At 41.9% G+C, this 21,298-nt stretch overlaps 1 protein-coding gene across 4 annotated transcripts in view; it reads right to left on the bottom strand.

Annotated features, from left to right (window-relative positions):
* The window catches only part of UBXN4 (UBX domain protein 4), a 29,249-nt gene extending 9,430 nt beyond the window's left edge, over window positions 1-19,819 (bottom strand). Inside the window, exons 1-9 of one of the 4 annotated variants that reach the window (XM_073305357.2) lie at window positions 19,652-19,726; window positions 16,314-16,434; window positions 8,272-8,374; window positions 6,916-6,944; window positions 5,692-5,810; window positions 4,233-4,383; window positions 3,661-3,769; window positions 642-696; window positions 261-425 (exon numbers count right to left, since the gene is read on the bottom strand). In XM_073305357.2, coding sequence (XP_073161458.1) covers window positions 261-425; window positions 642-696; window positions 3,661-3,769; window positions 4,233-4,383; window positions 5,692-5,810; window positions 6,916-6,944; window positions 8,272-8,374; window positions 16,314-16,326 — 744 coding nt within the window. In that variant the 5' untranslated portion in view covers window positions 16,327-16,434; window positions 19,652-19,726. Of the gene's footprint in view, window positions 1-260; window positions 426-641; window positions 697-3,660; window positions 3,770-4,232; window positions 4,384-5,691; window positions 5,811-6,915; window positions 6,945-8,271; window positions 8,375-16,313; window positions 16,435-19,651 lie in introns of all 4 variants that reach the window. The other 3 variants (XM_073305356.2, XM_073305359.2, XM_073305358.2) reach the window with 3 other exon arrangements.
* Window positions 19,820-21,298: the final 1,479 nt, after the last annotated feature.

Below are 21,298 nucleotides of genomic sequence, written 5' to 3'. Positions count from 1 at the left end.
AAATTGGATTCTTGTAAAAATCTACAGCCTACAGAAGCTCTGACAGCAGTAACCATTAACTGAAAGCACAGCTTCCAATAGCAAAAAAAAAAAGGGGGGAGGGGCAAGGATGAGATTCAAACACTTTTACAATAGGTGTACAATCTGTTATTTTAGTCTTCCAGTAGACTGAGAGGGTGGGAGGGAGCGGCCTTGCAATGAGTTACTAAATCCCAAGTAATCTGATCAATTTATCTATATTTAAAAAATAAAAACGTCACCATTGCAATCTGCTGTTTTATACGCTCCCTAGCTGCTTTTTCTTCTGCCTTTTCTCTGCTCCTTTCTTCTAACATTCGCTTTGTCAATTCTTCTTCGTGTCGTCTTCTGTAGTCCAATATTTCTTTCCCCGTTTTTCTTCGATCAATTTCTTTCTTAATTTCCTTCTGAAGGAAGATGACACACATTACAGAATTCAAACAACAAAATATTTCTTTTGAACAAGGGCAAAGCTTGATTTAACTGAACTGGAGCCTGCACTGAAGATTAGATTAGATTTTAAATCTAGTTTTTATATGAGTGTTATTTAAAGAAAGATCTCAGAGACTGAAAGCAAAACCAAATAAGAATACCACTGATAGTAATAAATTGTTACATTTTACCTGTTCCTCCTCTTTCCTCTTCTCTTCTCGTTTTTCTTCAAGTTTTTTTGTTATTCTAAATAAAAACCACCAAGATTAAAAGAGAACTTACAACTGTGGTTTGAAATGTTAACATTTTCATTTTGGCTTTTAAAAGGATAAGACAAAATTCAATTCTGTCAAAAATTATTAATGAAGATGACTATGAATTTATGAGAGTAATCCTATTTCATGGAGCTATTCTATATTAACCAATAGGGTTTGCCTTATGTGGAAAATTGGGTGCTGATTCACCAACCAGTTTCTAGTCTCCAATAATTTGATGTTAGCTGTTTTAATATATGCCTTCTATCATTTATCATTAACTGACTGTGTAAAAATATCACATTTTTATGGTTGAATATTTCACTCTATAAATGGAAAAAGAAAACGCCATAACCAAGATTTCAAATTCAGTACCAATGGGAAGATCAGGAGCACTGCACGTCCCTTCCCACACATCTATCCATAAGTAGAGTTTAGGAGCTCCAGAAGGTCCTTGCCTCCCCGTGCCTTCCTTTGCAACTGAGCAGGTTCCCCAGGGCCACATTGTTTCTTCATCCATTTGAATTCGCCCTCTCAACAACGGTAATAGCTTTAGTCCTTCTGGAACTGAACCAGGAAATGGCTGGAGATTTATCAGATATGTAAGTGATAAATTCTTCAGGCTGGTGTATTTATTGAGCAGGAAGATGATGTATTGAGAGCAAAGAGACTAGACTAAAGTAGTTGTATAGCCTCTCACTCTGCACATGGCTAAGTATCTGGAGAATTACCTCTAAATCATAGGACCTGAGCAGTTCCAAGAATGAGTCGTGATCATCGAATTTGAGCACTAACCCATGCACTGAGAATTCAAATCCAAACCAGGGCACATTGCTCCAGTTACACATTGCAAACAAGTCAAACAAAGCACAGCCATCATGCCCATTCCAGTGGAAAGGCAACTGAACTGGGATTATTCTTAGCTCTGCCACTGGCCCACTGGGTGACTTGGGGCAAGTCACTTCAACCTCTGTGCACCTCAGTTTCCCATCTGTCAAATGGGGATAATAATGTAAGGTTCTTTGAGATCTAAGCACTATATAAAAGTTAGGTCTTGATTACCTAGCTCAGTAGCATATCACCTGCAACCCTAGGTGAGGAGTACAGCTGTCTAAATGAACACTAACACACACTTATTCTGTTTAAAACACTAGGAAATTAAATGGCAAAAAAAACTTTGTTAACACAGAGTTACAGTTCCCTGGCGATAGCTTGTGTCCCTCTAAAATGTTGAGTTCACAAAATTTAAACTTCTGAAAACCAGGCAATACAGAATTAAGTAAATGCCCATACAACCTTAACTCAGTTCTTTGAGTGATGTCCCAATATGCCTATAAAACATTACACACTCCCCCAGTCTGCTTTTTCATGGTAATGGACAGATGCTACTCCGTCACTCAAACACTAAGCCTACTTACTCAACAGAATAACACACTTGCAAAAATTAACAACCACTTCATACCCTTTTATAGGCCCTTCACACTTACACACAAGATACCACCTAAATCTATACCTCCCACTACTCATCACTAAATCCACAGACTACTCTCATATCCCACCGCACTAGAGACAATACACATGTCAGGAAGACCCCAGTGCCCTGCTACAGACACAAGCAACACAAATATGTATTGAAATGATGCAGACTGGAAAGTCAAGGTATATATATACCTCCTTCCTTTGATAACACACATGGGGGAACGGGACTCGGATCCAGATCTCCACATATCGCTATCATAGCTCTTCCAAGCTGCTTCAACTGCTCCTCTATCATTCAATACAGCTACAGCTAACAAACTGAATGCAGCTGGAGTTCCCCAGGGCTATTGCCAGCTCCAGGGGTGGCAGAGTTAAGGTTGTACAGTTATTTAACTTAACTCTGTATTTCCTGGTTTTCAAAGGTTTGAGTTTTGTGAACTTGACATTCTGGAATGGTCTGGGCTACCCCCAGGCAACCTTAACTCTGTGGGTTTCCTGGCTCCCCGCTCTTCCATTTAAGCCATATTGCAGAGTAAAAGGAATCTTTTTACCCTTATGTTAGCCATATAACCATAGGTCTAATTCAATGAAAGCACAGGCATCTTTAATTGCTTTAGGAAAACCTTTTACTTCACTTAAACACTTCTCAGCCAGGAGTTACTAAGGAGCCAGATCTCAGTTTTAGGTGTTTTTAGGACATTCACTAAACAATCTTTGTTCACTGGCAGTAGTCACTCCATTGAGCTATTTAGAGGACCCAACCCACCTCTACCCAAGTTTAATATCAAAATCTTTCTTGGACAGTGAACAGAATCAAGTTCTGCTTTGCATTTCCAAATAGTTTCACTCAAATCTGTAGAAAAATATTAACATGTCTATTCAACAACCCACTCCCAGCCTCTCCATTAATCCCTATTATTAAGATCTAACTTGCTTTGCTTATAGGATATCTTGAAGGAAAATAAGATCTGCTTCCATTTGATAAAAAACATTCCCTGACTGTTCTGAGAGTTCGATTCAACAGCAAAAAGGTTGAATAACTGAGTCCAGATCTACCAAAACGCATGCTTAACATGCCAAACTTATCACAGTCAAAATGAGAGAAAGGAGGCTTTCCATCTTCATCTAGTTACCATGTCAAGCAACAAAGTCAGTTAATGAAGGGACAAAGGGCCACTTCAAATTAAGAGAATTAGAATGTTACAGATTTGGCTCCGACTGGTAGATCAGCACCTGGCACTCAGATTATTACAAGGCGAAATCCATTAGCTCTAGCGTCTGAGAAATTTGATGCTTAAGATTAAAATAGTCACTAGTTTTAGCTATTTTCTGAAGAACATTAAAACTTCATTTAGAACAAGAAATATGTTAATCATGCAGCTTTGGTTCTTACCATTGTTACAACCTAAGGAAATGTAATAATTAATCACAGTACTTTAGAATAGATAGAAAGTCTACAAAAAAAACAAAGACAAACCTTTCCACTTTGGTTGTAAGGTCATTCACAGGCTGTGGCTCAGTCACTCTCTCATCTGAAGAATTATTTGATTCCTGAAACTGATTTGCCTGGACTGAATTTGCTCTATCTTCAAGTGTTTTAGGAAGTTGTACAGAGGAGGAAAAAAGGCATATTTGTAATTTGTTACTACTTTTGCTAACGATTGCCCTCTTAAAAAACATACTGGGCTGTGGTGTAGAACCACTGTTCACAAAGTACTAATTCCTCTGAAAATAGTGCTTTGCTAATAAGGTCAATAACCTAAGGAGGAACAGATATTTAGAACTGAGTTTAATTTTAAGAACACTGTAGTTAAATAATTTATTAATTACTGTCTTACAAGAGAGCTTAATTTTCTACTCACTACAACAATGTGAGATGACAGGATTTGTGGCTTTTTCAGTGGACTTTCTGCAAGATGTGCTCTGAGAAAATACTGTCATCCCAACAAGGCCACAAATGTTTTACCATCATTCATGTTAATTTTAAGAAGATGACAATCATACTGTTAGGATTTGAAGAGCAAACTGGTATATGTTGTTGTTAATTACCGTCAGAAGTGCTTATTATCTCAAGTTGTGTTTCACAAAGATCAACTGTTCTGGATTGAGCATTTTCAGAAGTGGTCTTAGCCTGGAAGGAGGGACTCTGAGCAGACAACTCACTCCCATTCTCTAATGCTTCATTTTTTACTGCATGCATCTTAGAAAGAAAAAAAGCAGTGACAGACAAGACTACAAACTTTTGATTGTGCTCTCAGGCTTGAAGCTTAAGCCTTATGAACCATTTTTTCTTTGGTGGGTGAAGACAAAATAAATATTCAATAAGTTATCAAATATATTGTGTTCCAACTGTATTGCAGCTTTTTTCTTAGCCTGTCTGCACTGAAAACTTGTGAACACTATATTAAGAAACTTATGCTTCTACCAGGTTTATCTCACCGTTCCCATACATGTTATTGGCCAAAGTTTAGAAAATGTTCATTAGGTGTATCTGGCGCTTACACTCCCTCTCTAAAATCCCTTGCAAAACTCACATGAGTTAGTGAACAGGAGCAGCAACTCTGGTCACTTACAAACTGGCTTTTAAAACCCGCATTTTCCCTGAGTTAGTCCCGTCCCCCTCGTCCAGGGCTCTAAAGGGATTAGGGATCAAAAGATGGTAGGCTAGAGCCTTGTTAGGAAGCTCTCAACCTTACCTAGCAGCCTGCTAGGCTCAGCACACAGCCCCCCTAACAGTCCACACTATAAACATCAATCAAGCAGGCACACACCAAGGAAGCAAGCATGCACAATAGGAAGTTAAAGTCCACAAACTCACACCAAAGTCATGTAGTTGCTCCTCCTTCACCTGGATAACTCCCTTGCAAAACTCCCATTTGCTACTCCTGTTGCTACCTCTGGATTTAACAGTATTTAGCTTTGATGTTGTATTTAGCTGTGATACTCTGAATACCTGTCCTAGACCTGAAGAAGAGCTGTGTGATAAGCTATAAAGCATGTCTCTTTCAACAACAGAAGCTGGTCCAATAAAAGATTACCTCACCCACCTTGTCTCTCGAATATCCTGTGACCAACACAGCTATAACACTGCAAACATATATGTAGATAGTTTTGTTTTGTTTGAGTCAACACTACAGACCATGTTATCGTCACATTATTAAACCATGTCTAAGCCCTGCTAGAAGAATAGCTCTGAAAGGAGCAATGATTAAGAATTGTTTAGTACACCTATTCTTTTTGTGTCAGTATAGTGTAGCTACTCTTAACTTCCTGTGACAATTGGTTTACTTAACATGGACAAACAGTTTTCAAAATTAGTTCAGCTTTGCATAATTGGACAGGGAAGTAACTTTGCTGCCGGTGAGAGCATACTGATTCAGTAGTGCTTGCTTCCTCTGGTCACACACTTGGGCCCAATGATGTTTGCTGTCTTGAAGAGGTGAAGGCCACAAGCTCTTGTGACAATATTTCATTCTAGTGAAAAAGCTGGTGTGTAAGCATTTATTACCTGTTTGACGTTGTGGATTCTGGTAATAAGCTCCTCTGCAGAGACACTGCCAGCAATTACTTCCAAGGGGATTCCATTGTCTCCTATAAAGAAGCTGGATGGAATACACACTACAGGATCTGCACAGTAATAGTAAAGGCCAATAAATGGATGTAGTTAAAGCAGCAAGATTAAAAAAAAAACAAATGAGTAAGCTACTAGAAAAGGAAAATGCACCACATAAATTTGAAATCCACCACTTCAAAAACAGAGCAGAAAGACTAGTTTAAGTTAAAGCACTTCTCTCCAATACAAGGCTTAAAAGAAAATCATGCATGTATCTGAAATCAATACTGTTTGTGAAAGATTTCATAAACATCCCAGAGGACTGTATCATGTATAACGGTATTACAGATAATCCAATTATGCTTTAGAATAAGCATATTATGTTTTAGTGTTAAGCAGAATATGAAATAGTAGTAAGAAATCCATTAAAATCAGTGCACATCTGAGTGTCATATCAATGGCACTCACATTCTGGTTGTACTTCAATCAACACTAGCTATTGAAAGAATAAAAAGGAAATATTGAAAGTGATCTTCAACATCAAAGGATGTTCTTACAAAGTATGGAATTTGCTCTCTCTTCCTCTTTGTCCCCACCACCACAGAGAATTGTAGGAATTTTAAGTAGAGGGCTATTTATTATGCTTAATGGAGTTACTCTTGATTTACATCTGCATAACTGAAAGTGGAATCCAGCCCTTGGAGTCAGACATTTTATTCCTCTTCCTCCATCCCAACTCCAATTAATAGTATAGTATCTCAATTATTTATTTTTTGTAATTCAAAAACCTCTTAATATCTAAATATTAACACCAGTACATATCACCAGTTATGGTCGTTCAAGTCTCCAATAACTGGGTTATTCCTATTATGTGGAAAATAGGATTGTCTTCAATTTAGAGGATATTACGTGATCAATTATTGAACTTGCTTTAATTACATATCTTTACCCAAATAACTGAAGAATAGTAGCTGGGCATAATGGCTTTTAACTGCATTTTAAATGTATGTATTTACATGTACTCCTACATATAATCTTCTACATATACTCCTATGCCTTATGAAACAGTTTCAACAGTGTCTCTTATTGGGAATCTTAATCCTAGGGACAGGGCCTGTAGTTGTAAAGAACAAATATCTCAAACAAAATGCAACATTTGAACTGATTTTAAAAGGATACAGATTTGTGAGAACTGTAGACATGCTTCGCTGTATAAAGCAAAAGATATGTTTAGCAGATCATCCTAATCACTTTACATCAATCATAGATTAGGAAGAGTTAGTCTCATCACATCACAACCTATAAGTGACACACACTCATTGTACATGGGACTGTTCAAAGACTCGCAAGATTATGGAAAATGAGCTTCTGCAACATTTTCTCATTAATACATTGGAAATAGTCAACATTCTTGGCTATTGCAACAGGCTGTAAAAGTCCACACTAGATTATTTTAGTGAAACTACATGGCAAAATAACACCACCATTTTGGATCACTGGTAGTACAATACGGGATTCTCTGACAACAAGCAGTATAATGAAATTTACAAAAATTCTCCTGTGAGTGCTTCAAGGTAATGGGATTCTTGTAAATTTCAATATACTGGCTGCCTATGGAATGGAGAAGATGGGCACAGCCAGGGATAGTGCTACAATTCTGAGTAACTCAGTGAGGGACGTTGGTGTTTTTTTACTGTGTGCACAGCAATGATCCCCAAGTCAACCCATTTCCTAGGTTTGTTTCTGTTGGGACATCCAGGCCTGCAAGATTTTTCAATTTTTGTGACTCATGGAAATTTCTGAACTAGCTTAAATCTTTAACTTGACAAATTCAAAAGTCCTTTTAGAAAACTCACATTTGTCTGATTTTATAACACTTCATTATTGTGGTTCTTCACTTTCAGAAAGGAGAAGGATCAACCAGACCATGATTTGGCTGTCAACTGCAATACTGCAGCAAGGATGTAACTAAAATACTTTTAAAGCTGGAGTAAATCATATGCATCATCTGCTAATTTTTTAGCCTCCAGCTGCACCAAGACTATTGAATGTACTTCAGATGTGAGGCCCTAGAGCAGTGGCTCCCAAACTTGTTCTGCCGCTTGTGCAGGGCAGGCCCCTGGCGGGCCTGGGCCGGTTTGTTTACCTGCTGCATCTGCAGGTTTGGCCGACCGTGGCTCCCAGTGGCTGCGGTTCGCTGCTCCAGGCCAATGGGAGCTGCGGGAAGCGGCGGCCAGTACGTCCCTCGGCCCGTGCAGCCTCCAGCGGCTCCCATTGGCCTGGAGCAGCGAACCACAGCCACTGGGAGCCGCAATTGGCCGAACCTGCGGACGCGGCAGGTAAACAAACCGGCCCGGCCCGCCAGGGGCTTTCCCTGCACAAGCGGCGGAACAAGTTTGGGAACCACTGCCCTAGAGCAAACAGGAGATGTCAGGGAGATGTCTTAAAAAGCTAGGTGGTATTATTATTATTATTATTAATAACCCAAACTGAAAAAGGCAGTACAACATGAAAAGTGTTAGAATGTGACCAAACCTTTTGATATCAATTTTAATAGCAACAAAATCATCTGAGGCTGCTTCAGTCACTTTCTGATCCTCCCAACTTGCAGCCATCTGTGTGGATTGTTCATCATCACCTGCAAGAGATATGCCTTCTTATCACTAACATGAAGCTAAACACATCACAAACGGCAAGTCTGGTCTGATACTGGCCTTACTAAACTTGCATGAATTTGACTTCAAAAGTGATTGAAAACTTCATAAAATACAGGGTTTTTAAAATGTATTTATTGTTTTTAAGTTATTTTGTTCTCAATTGCAAGTCGTAGTTTTCTTTGAGACTTACTCAAGAAAAGGGGGGTTAAAACAAAATGTAAATGCTTCAAGAACATCCAAGAAAGCCTAGAATTTAAAATAATAAATTAGTTAATGGGGGCAAAGACAAGCCAATTATCCCAAAGGCTGTTATTTTCTTTGAAAATGAACAGAAAACAGTTTTCTGTGATTTGAACAGTGGAACACATTTTACATGTGGTAATCAACATTCACATCAAATAGTTCTTGAACATTTTGAACTAGGAATAGTCTGTATTAATTTGCTAAAGGCTAGTAATGGTATTTGCCAGTGAATTCTAGCAGCTTGCTAAAATGTTCATGAAAACCAGTCTTCACAATTTCTTTTTTTATTTTAAAAATGTGTTTTTTGGGACAGGCCATTTAACAGTTTCTCTCTCGCTACAAAGTAGCTCTGTAAAACGCTTATGATTATTACTGTGTATTTGCTAGTATAAATGTGCCTGAAGCCTTGTGTGTGAAATTACTATAAGACCAAACAAATGAATTGTAGCTAATGTACCAAAATGTCAAGTCTTTCAACATACATATATGGCAAATAGCGTAATATAGTGAATTAGAAGAAACTTTCATTCTAAACCTCTGTTTACTATAATGTTCCAGTCCCAAAAGTTACATTTTGGAAGTTCTCATGCTTGGCAGACCATTTAACTACTTTTGGAAAATCTGGAGAAAATCCATTCAGGCATCTTTTAGTTATCAATAAATATTGTTCAAACACTTTTTTTCTGGTTTGACTTAGATTTAAAACTTTTATGCAGGCATGAACATAAACCATATATCCTACTATATTTGAAAGATTAAATTGTGAAAGTGCATGCTATTTTCCTTGTAATATGCAGTTTCAGAAAAAAGGTTTGATAGCTAATGGGAGAGCATCAGCCCCTAAATTCAACGTAATGAACTGAAGTCACTCTCTTACTCAGTGGAGCCCCATCCAGACATCAGGGTAAGCATGCCTCTCTCTTGCTATATTGTTTCAGCAGTCTCCCTATGAGTGTGTCCACATTAGGAAAACTGGTGCTTTCTTACCATACAGTTAAATCCTAGTGAACATATGGCCAGTCTGTAGTTTTGTCACATTAGCAGATTAAGGTAAACCCTAGGCTTCCCACTAGTGTTTATCTTTACTTACTAACGTGTGAAAACTACGAACTGTCTAGTTTTCACTAGGATTTTACCACATATTAGTTTCTACATAAACTAACATAGTAGAGAACGCAACTTTTTTCCTAGAAAAGACAAGGCTACACATATGATATCAAAAACGTGTTTGGAGAGGATTAAATATTAGTTAATCTTAATCAGATTTATTCACTTGTAATAAGCAGTCATCCAGAAAGAACTAATCCACAGTAATTTGTCTTATTTAGAGCTGTAGAGACTCTTAATTGTTTATAACCCACTATTTTGTTTTCATTTGTAAATAAGGATTGTTTATGTAAGTCTGGCTATTTCATAACACTGTTAGTTGGCTCTCCATTATATAAATATATTATCCAATGACCACAAGAAAACTCTCACATAGTATTCTATTAAGTAGCTATTACTATTTCCTTTTTTAATGACAGCGGGGACACCCATTCCTTTAGTCAGGCATTGCACTTCAAGCAGACCATTTGGCCTTCCTGCTTCTTGGAGGAGGGTTGTTTCAAACCAGCTGTGCTGACAAGTGCTTGCCAACCACATGGAGGAGTTCTTCCTTGCATGTTTTGTACTCCAGGAATTTGGGACCATTTGATTACCATATTATTTCTTTCTATTACTATTGGAAAGACCCCTATAATTCCATTTAATAAACTTTGAACAAAAACAAAACAAACAAACAAAAAAAAACACCTATAAAATTATTTGATCTGGGAATCCTTTGGATTGACCCATTTGTCTTTTACTCTTCTTTAACATCAGTGGTTCCCAAGATGCCATCTACAGACCACTGCTGTCTTGGTGCTGGCTGCTCCTCCTTGCTTCCAACTGCTTAGAGGCAGACAGGTACTTTACTGCATGCTTTTTTCAAAAGGATACACTATTATCCTATTAGATAGCTAAAAATACCTAAATCCTTGCTTAATATTAGCTTTTCCATGTAAGCAATTGCTGCAGTTTCCACAACGTTGTTGTGAGATCACAAATGTAAGAAGTTACCCACAGTATAATCTCTATAACATGTGACCCAAAACATGAAAAAGTTGATAACCTATATTACATAAATCATGCCTCATGTCATTTAGTTTAAAACCTATAACCATCAGTGGAGGTGAATTTCTAGAGTCAATTTTTGTTTACGTAATCCGTTCCTCTTTCAAGGTTAAAGTTCATCTAATGTTTCCTACTGTTTTGAAATACAAAAGTTAATACAATGATTAAGAAACCAAATGCATATAATGAGCCGCAGAAGATCTAAGACATTAAGTTAAAAGGGAGTTCTGAATGTTGTATGCTATTTAGTAGAATTACCAACTGGCAGAACTATCTTGGGACTCTAACTCCTCAAGCTGTCAGAGAGCTCATAGGTTTCTAAGATGGGAAAAGTATCACTTTAGTACTTCTAGCAGATGATATACAGTGTTTATATAGTCTCAATAGAGAGCACTGACCTTTTCAGCTTGTTGGGTAAATATAGTTATCTACAATGATAAAAGATGGGTGTATTTTTCCCATTATGCAATGACTGTAGAAAACTGAAACATTCCAGACAACAGACAGTGAAAGTCTTTATCTTTGTGTCTTGTACAACCCCAAACACACAGCTGGCGCTAAATAAGCTTTTCCATAATTAGCATCAGCTGTCAAAGGGCTCAGATCTTTTCATTCTCAAATCCTTTATAACCATACACAAAACACGGTACTTCAGTGGGTCTTAAGGATTAAGTGGTTAATTGGGTCCTAACACAAAATTTCTGTGTTTTTCTTCTGGTATTCAGCAGGTCTTTGCTAATGAATATGGCAAAGTCCAGTTCTAAAACACGTTGAAGATTATGTGTTTGTTGACATATAAGAAATAAGCTAAGAAATCATATGAAATACCACCTGTAACTAAAGTTGAGATTTTATGAAAATCAAGAAATTCACAGTTTACTGCACACCCTTCGATAATTGAAAGTGCTATCAGTGCATTTTAAGTTATGGAAAAATATGCAATTTAAACAGAGTACACAATTTACTAAGTCTATTTGGTGGAAGTACAGCTTCCAGTCTCAGAACGGTCAACTCCGCCCTTCCTCTTTAAGTAAACTGAACTCCATTCCAGTTGCCTCCGTTTGTGTCTTGCTCTCCCTCTACCTTTTGGATGAGAAAAGGTCCTACTGACTTTTTAAGGTTAAAAATTTCATGGCAATTTTGTATAAGGGTTTATTGTGATGTCCAAATTTCCCCTCCCACTACAGTTGTAAAGTGTGCGACTGAACTGTTGGCCTCCATCCCATTAATGGCACTGTACTGTGACAAAGTTCCTGCTCTACCTTGGTGGGTCTTGCACTTATTTGCGGATTTGCTCGCCTTGGAGCTTCACGGCAGCCCTCAGCTTGGCTGTTTTTCTGAATTCACAGTCCAGGTCGACGACTCCTGTGTCTGACGAGGAGTTGGGAGGTTTGGGGGGAACCCGGCCCGCTATCTACTCCAGGTTCCAGCCCAGGGCCCTGTGGAATGCAGCTGTCTAGAGTGCCTCCTGGAACAGCTGTGTGACAGCTACAACTCCCTGGGCTACTTCCCCATGGCCTCCTCCCAACACCTTCTTTATCCTCACCATAGGACCTTCCTCCTGGTGTCTGATAATGCTTGTACACCTCAGTCCTCCAACAGTCCGCGTTCTCGCTCTCAGCTCCTAGTGCCTCTTGCTCCCAGCTCCTCACACGCACACCACAAACTGAAGTGACCTCCTTTTTAAAACCCAGGTGCCCTGATTAGCCTGCCTTAATTGATTCTAGCAGCTTCTTGATCGACTGCACGTGTTCTAATCAGCCTGTCTTAATTGTCTCCAGAAGGTTCCTGATTGTCCTGTTACCTTACCCAGGGAAATGGGACCTACTTAGCCGGGGGCTAATATATCTGCCTTCTATTACTCTCCTCTAGCCATCTGGCCCGACCCTGTCACAGTACATATATAATTTGAAAAATGCTTTGGAATCCCTTGGAATGAAAGTTATTTGTCAGAGAGCAATTCAGTTATTTGTTATACCTTACTTCAAAACCATGTAATGAAAAAGCCATGCAGAAATGCACACATATGTTAAGCTTACTATAAGAACCTGAATTCCAAATTTCCTGAATTGTTCAATTACAATCTTAACATTGTAATCATATTTTGTTTATTTTTATTTAAAAAGTAAGTTCAGTAGGTATTTTCTAAAAGGCACCTAACATTTATTTTGATGAACAAACCTTACAACCAGCCAAATAGATTTTCTTCAGCTTTCCCCTCCCCTCCTAAAAAAAAATCACGTCCAAGGCAGGGAAAAAAAAAAGTGAAGTTTCAGTTTAAGCGGCATTGGTTCCAAAAACAACCAGCCTTTAAAAATACAGGCTTATAAATGAAAGTGCCATCTCAACCATAGACAAGTAAGTATAGTCTGGCAAGAACACTGTAAAGCCTAATGTGGACAGTACAGAATACAGAAATTTATCTGAGTGGGTTTTGCATCAAATGAACGATTTGCTTAATTTTTTATTAAGCAAATTAATTCCAGCAAAAAGTGAAACAGAAAGCTTTGTATCTCTGCAAGTTAGCTACCTATGAAATACTGGAGAATCAGCTTTTAGTATTAGTTATACTGCATCTTCTGTACAGCAGTACAGTCAGTACATCAGCTGTTATTTGAGGCCACTGATTAACCTTTTGGTTCCCCAAAGGTACATGTTCCCTAGGCTGCTTTTTTGTGTGTGCAAATCTGTATTCCAATTCCCAACTTTATTTAAAGTTTCAAACCAGTTTACATTAGGTGGAGGCATACCAGCACTCCCTGCTCTTTAAAACCAGCAGCCTCTGTCCCTTTATTTGCAACTTCGTGTGAATTCCTCAATTTACTTACATAATATGTCTTTACACTCCTGTCATATTTGAGCTATACCATTAAGCTTTATAAACTGTGAATACAAGTATTATTTAGGGTTATTATGGCAAGAAATTGGTGCTGAGCAAGGCTAAAGTTAAATGACTGAAACTCTTATATAAACTTGTTTTACGAGACCAAGATAATCACACAGTCTGAAAGATACATAATCCCAAACAACCTCTTTCCCGACCATAAAATATTTTAAAATCACTGGGAAGAATAATCCAGTCCTTTATTTTCTTTTGCCTGTTCAGTTACAATGTTGACCCTAAAATTAAGCAATTCAATTATTCTTCATTATCTTTCTCCCTTTCTCCGTCTGGATCCGTTGGATCATATTAAAGAAGTTCTGTATTAAAATCACAAATGAGTTTGATTCCCCATAGTTTAAATTCCACGGTATTACTAATTAAGAGGTCTCTTGGTCTTTGGTCTCTTGTGTTTACTGTTTCTCTCTCTCTCTGTGTGAAACTTGCAAGCTGCTAAGACAGAGTCTGTTCTCAAAACAATACTTTGTAACAACAACTACTCACACAGAGAGAGACTCAAAGCAATACTTTGTAACAACAGAAACAGCAGACAGAGACTCCCAGGCCTTTTGTTGTATCTATCTCGCTTTGTTAACAATTGTGATTAAAATAGAGTTAGAGGATGTATGTGGATGGATGCTTGGTGTGGATAATAACGGAATGATCAGCGAGGTGCCAGCCTAAGAATCCAGTGTCCATCGGCCAAAGAAGGCATCAAGTGGAAACAACCAGAGGACCCCCAGAGGGCAGACTGGAATCCACCCAACAGTCTCAAGGATGGGAAACCGAAGAACAACATGGAGCCGTCAGGAATGTGCCATCTGCTGATTGATTCAGCAACAGCATGATGAAGCAATTCCCATAGACTGGCACAGGAATAAATTCCTATAGAAATGGACTCTAGAAACTGAGAACTTTGGGGTCTGATTATGCAAACCAACTTCCAGGAGCATCAGATGTGCAGAGCCTGAGAAGGCCCTGCTCCCTCCTCGTGTCCAGGCAACCTGGCCAGTGGCTTGGCACGAGCAACTCTAAGGCTGATTCTAACTATGATGATAACCTTGCAGAACCTCTGTGTGTGTGTATGAATGAATGTGTGACACCATCCATAGGACCTAATCACATTAGCCACACCATCAGGGGCTCATTCACCTGCACATCTACCAATGTGATATATGCTATCATGTGCCAGCAATGCCCCTCTGCCATTGCCCCTCTGTACACTGGCCAAACTGGACAGTTTCTATGCAAAAGAATAAATGGACACAAACCTGACATCAGGAATCATAACATTCAAAAACCAGTAGGAGAACACTTCAACCTCTCTGGCCACTAAGTAAAAGATTTAAGGGTGGCAATTTTGCAACAGAAAAGCTTCAAAACCAGACTCCAACGAGAAACCTCTGAGCTTGAATACTATATGTTCCATTCTATGCATCCAATGAAGTGGGCTGTAGCCCACGAAAGCTTATGCTCTAATAAATTTGTTATTTATTTATTATATCTAATAAATTTGTTATTTGTTACTTGTCTTGAAGGCGCCACAAGTACTGCTGTTCTTTTTGCAGATACAGACTAACACAGCTTCTACTCTGAAACCTGAATAAATATGAAATTGAATGGAATGTTATAGCTATAACTAACTGCTTACTATGATTCTTTCTGCATTCACAATAAATGTGGCATTTTGCCTTATTCCCTTTAATAAGATCCTGCTGGTTTTTATTTTACTGGTATAACAGATCCATACAAATTATTGATGAATCTGTGGAAGTAATATGCATGTTTAAAAATGTTTTCTTGCTGATAGCACAGTTCTAGAATGGTTTCACTGACTAGCGTGGACAGATACTTTTATCAGAGAACTGTTCTAGACAAACTACAAGCCTACAGCATGGCTCTACTAACAATAGAAAAACTGTCACTTATGGGAGCAATATAAAAACCTATCACTGTAGTATCCAAGGATCTTAAACAACGTTGTTGCAAAGCCGGGCTTCAAGTGTAGTATGAACAAGATGTGGGTGTGTCCCTATGCCTGTCCATCCCCTTTGCCCATAGTGCCAGACTGAAACCGCTTCTTGGTCAACTAAGCTACAAAATAATTGTTCTGTGAATAGACGGCTTCCAGGATGGCTCAGCAGGAATGAGCAGAACTCTATCACTTGCCCACATGGAGTCAACTGCAGGATGAGGTCCCAAATATGAAAAATTTCATCCCAAAAGACAATAAATAAACAAACAGGGCTTTCAACTTGAACAAAAAATGTTACCCCACAGAATGTTTCAATTAGGTAAATGTTAAACTACAGACCTAAATTAAGTTAAGCAACCCTCACCCCAAAGTTCATTCATGCACATTTTTTACCGAATTTCACCTATTGTCTAGAATAAACAAATTAATTTCTGTTTATCTGAACTTTACTTTACCTAATCTCAACAAAGTTAGTCAATAGGTGGGATTTGGCCTAGTTATGGCCATTATTATTCACATTTGGCTCTTCACTTTAGAATTTAGAACATAAATGGGGAAAGAGACCAAAGAGCAGCAGAACTGAACTGGAAACCTAAATAAGTGGTAAGTGATATCTTGTTACCCGTGACAGGATTACATTAAAAATACAAGTTAATACATTTAATACCATCAAGAAACATCTTGAAAGGGCTGAAATGTCCATGAAGTTAAATGAAACTTCTTAGCCACTGGCAGGAAAATAAAAATCAGTCTTCATCCAAGTCACAACAGTAGGTCTCACAGGTAAACTGTCAAAAGTTGCAGAATGTGTATGTCAAGAGGTTTCCTGTTGTTTACTAATTATCTTTCCATTTGATCTTACAAAACATACTCTATGATAACTGCATCCCTAACTATAGATCCCAGGGAGGAATCACTTGCTCTGTATATAAATCTGTAAAACATTTTGGGATCTTTGCAACAAAAGAAACTTCATTAAAAAGATGTCTTGTCAATAGAACACTGAATTCCACAGATAGCTCCCTCACTGCTTAGAAGCAATATCACATCCCGCTCTATAACTTGAGGTGTATAAAATAGCTGAGCTGAGCCAATCCCACTTTTTAGCCACCACATTCATTATCCATAGCTACCTTCCAGCGGGGAATGCAGAATAAAGAACGCTATGCCAGCCAAGAGCTAAAAATTGTTACTTCCTATTTAAATTGTCTTTTGTGACTTTATTTGTGGAAGGTAGGTGAATCCCATGTTTTGATATTCTTTTTAAAAAAAGTTACTTGACATTAGTAGTAGGATTTGTTCTGGGCAGTGGCGGTTGGTTAGTTAGTTTTTGCTAATTTTTTTGTATGAGATGCTCAGAGGCCTTCAAGCCAAGTATCTAAACTGTTAGTCATCAAAATAAAAAGATCATTCATAAACAAACACAATGGAGACAAAGTAAAAAATAAAAACCTAACCACCTCCTCCCATAGGAACAGTATAAAAAGTTATAGATGTGATGTAGACTGTATGCAGAATTACATAGGGGACTAGGGTAGGGGAGAGGGACCGTGTAAAGCTTGAAGTACCTACAGGGGAAGCCTGGAAGTGAGCAGAGCATGGAGAACCACCATATACAGGGAATTCTGTAGCACTGGCACGACAGCACAGAGAGAATTGTATGTGCTGAGACTGGGGACACTGGCACTGCAAAGGAGGTTATAAAATGGGGCAATAGAGACCGCTGTATAAAGGGCCAAGCAGTTGTAAACGAGCTATTGATGGCATTGCAAAAACAGAACCAGGAGACTGCACTGGGGGGTACAGAGAGCTGCAGGCTGGTATAGTTAAATAGTACAGACAGCTGTATAGGGGCCCAGGGACTCCATGAAGCAATACAGGGGTGTAGAGTCCGCACTGTGCACTAGAGAGAATATAAGGTGACATGTATAGGAAACCTAGAAACTGCATGAGGCAGCAGAGAGGAGTATATAAAAGCAGTATAGGACACTATATGAACAGGGGGTGGTATAGGTGCCAATAGGATCAGGCTGCAGTGTAGGAGGCTAGGAGCCTGCCTGGGACAGCACAGAGCGTGGTACAGAGGACTAGAGGATCAAGTGACAGTATGGGGGCTTGGGGCTACCTAGGGCAGCATAGGAGGTGATATAGGGGACTACAGGATCAAGTGATGGTACAGAGGGCTTGGGACCTACCAGGGGCCGCAGAGAGAATAGTATAGAAGACTGCCATGTCAGGCAACAATATAGTAGGCATGAGGTCTGCCTGCGTCAGCACAGGAAGCGATATAGGGCAGTGGTTTTCAACCTTTTTTCATTTGCTGAACCCAAAAGCATTTCAAATGGAGATGTCGACTCCTTTCGAAATCTCAGACATAGTTTGTGGACACCCAGGCGTCTGCAGGCCAGAGGCTGAAAACCACTGTTCTATGGTAACGACAGCCTTTTGTGGACCCTTTAAACAGAGTCTGTAGACCCCCAGGGGTCCACGGATCACAGGTTGAGAACCACTGGTATAGTGGACTATGGAATCAGGCAATAGTATAGCGGGGACAGGGCCTGTCTAGGGCTGCATGGAGCGGCACAGGGGACTACAGGGTGAGGAGACGGTATACGGGTCTTGGGGCCTGCCTGGGGCTGCAGAGAGCGGCACAGGGGACTAGAGGGTCAGGAGACGGTATACGGGGCTTGGGGCCTGCCCGGGGCAGCACGGAGTAACCCAGGGGACTACAGGGTGAGGAGACGGTATACGGGGCTTGGGGCCTGCCTGGGGCTGCAGAGAGCGGCACAGGGGACTAGAGGGTGAGGAGACGGTATACGGGTCTTGGGGGCTGCCTGGGGCTGCATGGAGCGGCACAGGGGACTAGAGGGTCAGGAGACGGTATACGGGGCTTGGGGCCTGCCCAGGGCAGCACGGAGTAACCCAGGGGACTACAGGGTGAGGAGACGGTATACGGGGCTTGGGGGCTGCAGAGAGCGGCACAGGGGACTAGAGGGTCAGGAGACGGTATACGGGTCTTGGGGGCTGCCTGGGGCTGCACGGAGCGGCACAGGGGACTAGAGGGTCAGGAAACGGTATACGGGGCTTGGGGGCTGCCTGGGGCTGCACGGAGCGGCACAGGGGACTAGAGGGTCAGGAAACGGTATACGGGGCTTGGGGGCTGCCTGGGGCTGCCCGGAGCGGCACAGGGGACTAGAGGGTCAGGAGACGGTATACGGGGCTTGGGGCCTGCCCGGGGCAGCACGGAGTAACCCAGGGGACTACAGGGTGAGGAGACAGTATACGGGGCTTGGGGCCTGCCTGGGGCTGCACGGAGCGGCACAGGGGACTAAAGGGTGAGGAGACGGTATACGGGGCTTGGGGCCTGCCCGGAGCGGCACAGGGGACTAGAGGGTCAGGAGACGGTATACGGGGCTTGGGGCCTGCCCGGGGCAGCACGGAGTAACCCAGGGGACTACAGGGTGAGGAGACGGTATACGGGGCTTGGGGGCTGCCTGGGGCTGCCGAGAGCGGCACAGGGGACTAGAGGGTCAGGAAACGGTATACGGGGCTTGGGGCCTGCCTGGGGCTGCCCGGAGCGGCACAGGGGACTAGAGGGTGAGGAGACGGTATACGGGGCTTGGGGCCTGCCCAGGGCAGCACGGAGTAACCCAGGGGACTACAGGGTGAGGAGACAGTATACGGGGCTTGGGGCCTGCCTGGGGCTGCACGGAGCGGCACAGGGGACTAAAGGGTGAGGAGACGGTATACGGGGCTTGGGGCCTGCCCGGAGCGGCACAGGGGACTAGAGGGTCAGGAGACGGTATACGGGGCTTGGGGCCTGCCTGGGGCTGCCCGGAGCGGCACAGGGGACTAGAGGGTGAGGAGACGGTATACGGGGCTTGGGGGCTGCACAGGCAGCTCTTCGGGACAATAGGTGCTGTCAGCACAGGGCTGCCCCAGGGACTATATCCGGCGGCCGGGGACGGCAGGGCCCCGCTCCCCCAGGCCCGCTATCGGTCGTACCTGACACGAAGACCACGAAGACCGAGCTCTGTTCCTTAGCAGCGGCGATGGCGGCCGGGATGGTGCCGCGGAACCACAGCATGGTACCCCCTAGGCCCCCGCTCCCTGGACCTGGACTCCCAGCGGCCCACCCTCCCGATGCGCATGCGCCACAAAACCTGCAGCCTCGCTCTGAAACGGTGACTAACCGCTCCCAACTACCCCAGGGCGCGTGCGCTGCCTGCTGCGCCGGGCGGTGGTAGGGTAAACGTGGCTGTGATTCCCCTCTGCACATTCCTCTAGTCTCCTCCCGGTTGCGAGTGACACATAGCGCAGCGCGGGTGAGCCCGCGGCAGATTCACCACGTTGGGGAAGGAGCCGCCCGGGCGCCGGCGAAAACTCCTGGGAACTTGGGAAGGGGAGGGAGGCGGGAGAGGCCGGCGCGGCTGGAGTGCTGCGCTCGGGGCCCAGCGCGGCGCGAGGAAAGAACGGTGGGTGGGCCAGGGCCTCGCGAGGCTTTGGGTGGGCTCCGCGCTCACAGGGAGAGGAACGGCCCTGTCCGGCCGCGCGGGGGCGACACACACACACACACAGAGCGGTGCCGGGCCTGGCCTTTCTCTGCAGCCTGCGCCCCCCCCTGCCCCCCCCCGAGGTGTTGACACTGTTCACGGGGGAGTCTGTGTAATTCAGATTCTAAGTGCCCTGCACTCGGGGAACTTCTACCGTCGGTCTGTAAAATTCTGTATACCCCAACTGCACTCTCTCTTTCGGGGGGTTTTCATCTCCCCCCCCCCATTAGCAGACCTCCTAAAAATTTTCAAATAGAGGTACAGACCCCTTTGAAAATCGTAGACCGTCTGCAGCTGCCGAGGGTTAGCGAGCCACAGGTTGAAAACCATTGCGCCACACAATTAAAAATAAACTGACATTGAGCAGGATATGCACCTTCCTTTGACCGAGAATACTTTTAGACAACTTTAGCCCCATGTTAGAGCACACATTACTATCAGCAACCTACAGCTTTTCCTATATAGCCCTCAGGTTTCCAGCACTGGTGTCATCTGACATTCAAACTCTCTTCAGAGCTACAGAAACGCTTTGTTACTGTTGCATATGATTCGGGGGGGCGCCCCAAGGTTCAAGCGTGGAAGGCCGCATTAAGAGAACTGCTTTTAAAGGGAGAAATCAACTAAAATGAGTGTCTTCTGGGCCCAAACTGAGCACTTCCATGCTTTTTGGATATTTCTTGCAGCGAAGCAAGAACGGATCCCCAAGGCAAGGAGCTTTAATAATAATCAAATAAGACCAGAAAAATCAAGGCGTTAGAAGGAGGATCAAAATAAGCCTTTAATTAATGAGAGACTAGTACCCCTCCCTAATAAACCACAAATTTACAGAGCTAAGACCTAGAACTCAACTCCTACAGCTCCACCCACTTAGCTCTACTGCTTGAACTATAGAAGAACCATTATAACCTTTCTAGTTTTCACTCAGCTAGCAGGGGGTAAAATTCACACAAACATATAGATCAAAATTTTAAAAACTGACTAGCACTTTTGGGTGTCTAATATGAGAACTTAAAACAGCTTGATTTTCAGAAAGTGATGAAAATCAGACCCTTTAAAAAGGCTTCAAAAGCTGGGCAGTCAAAAATCAAGGCCATCAAAA

The sequence above is a fragment of the Lepidochelys kempii genome, chromosome 11 (assembly GCF_965140285.1).
Source record: "Lepidochelys kempii isolate rLepKem1 chromosome 11, rLepKem1.hap1, whole genome shotgun sequence".
Lineage (NCBI taxonomy): Eukaryota > Metazoa > Chordata > Testudines > Cheloniidae > Lepidochelys > Lepidochelys kempii.
This window is presented reverse-complemented; position numbering and strand designations above follow the sequence as displayed.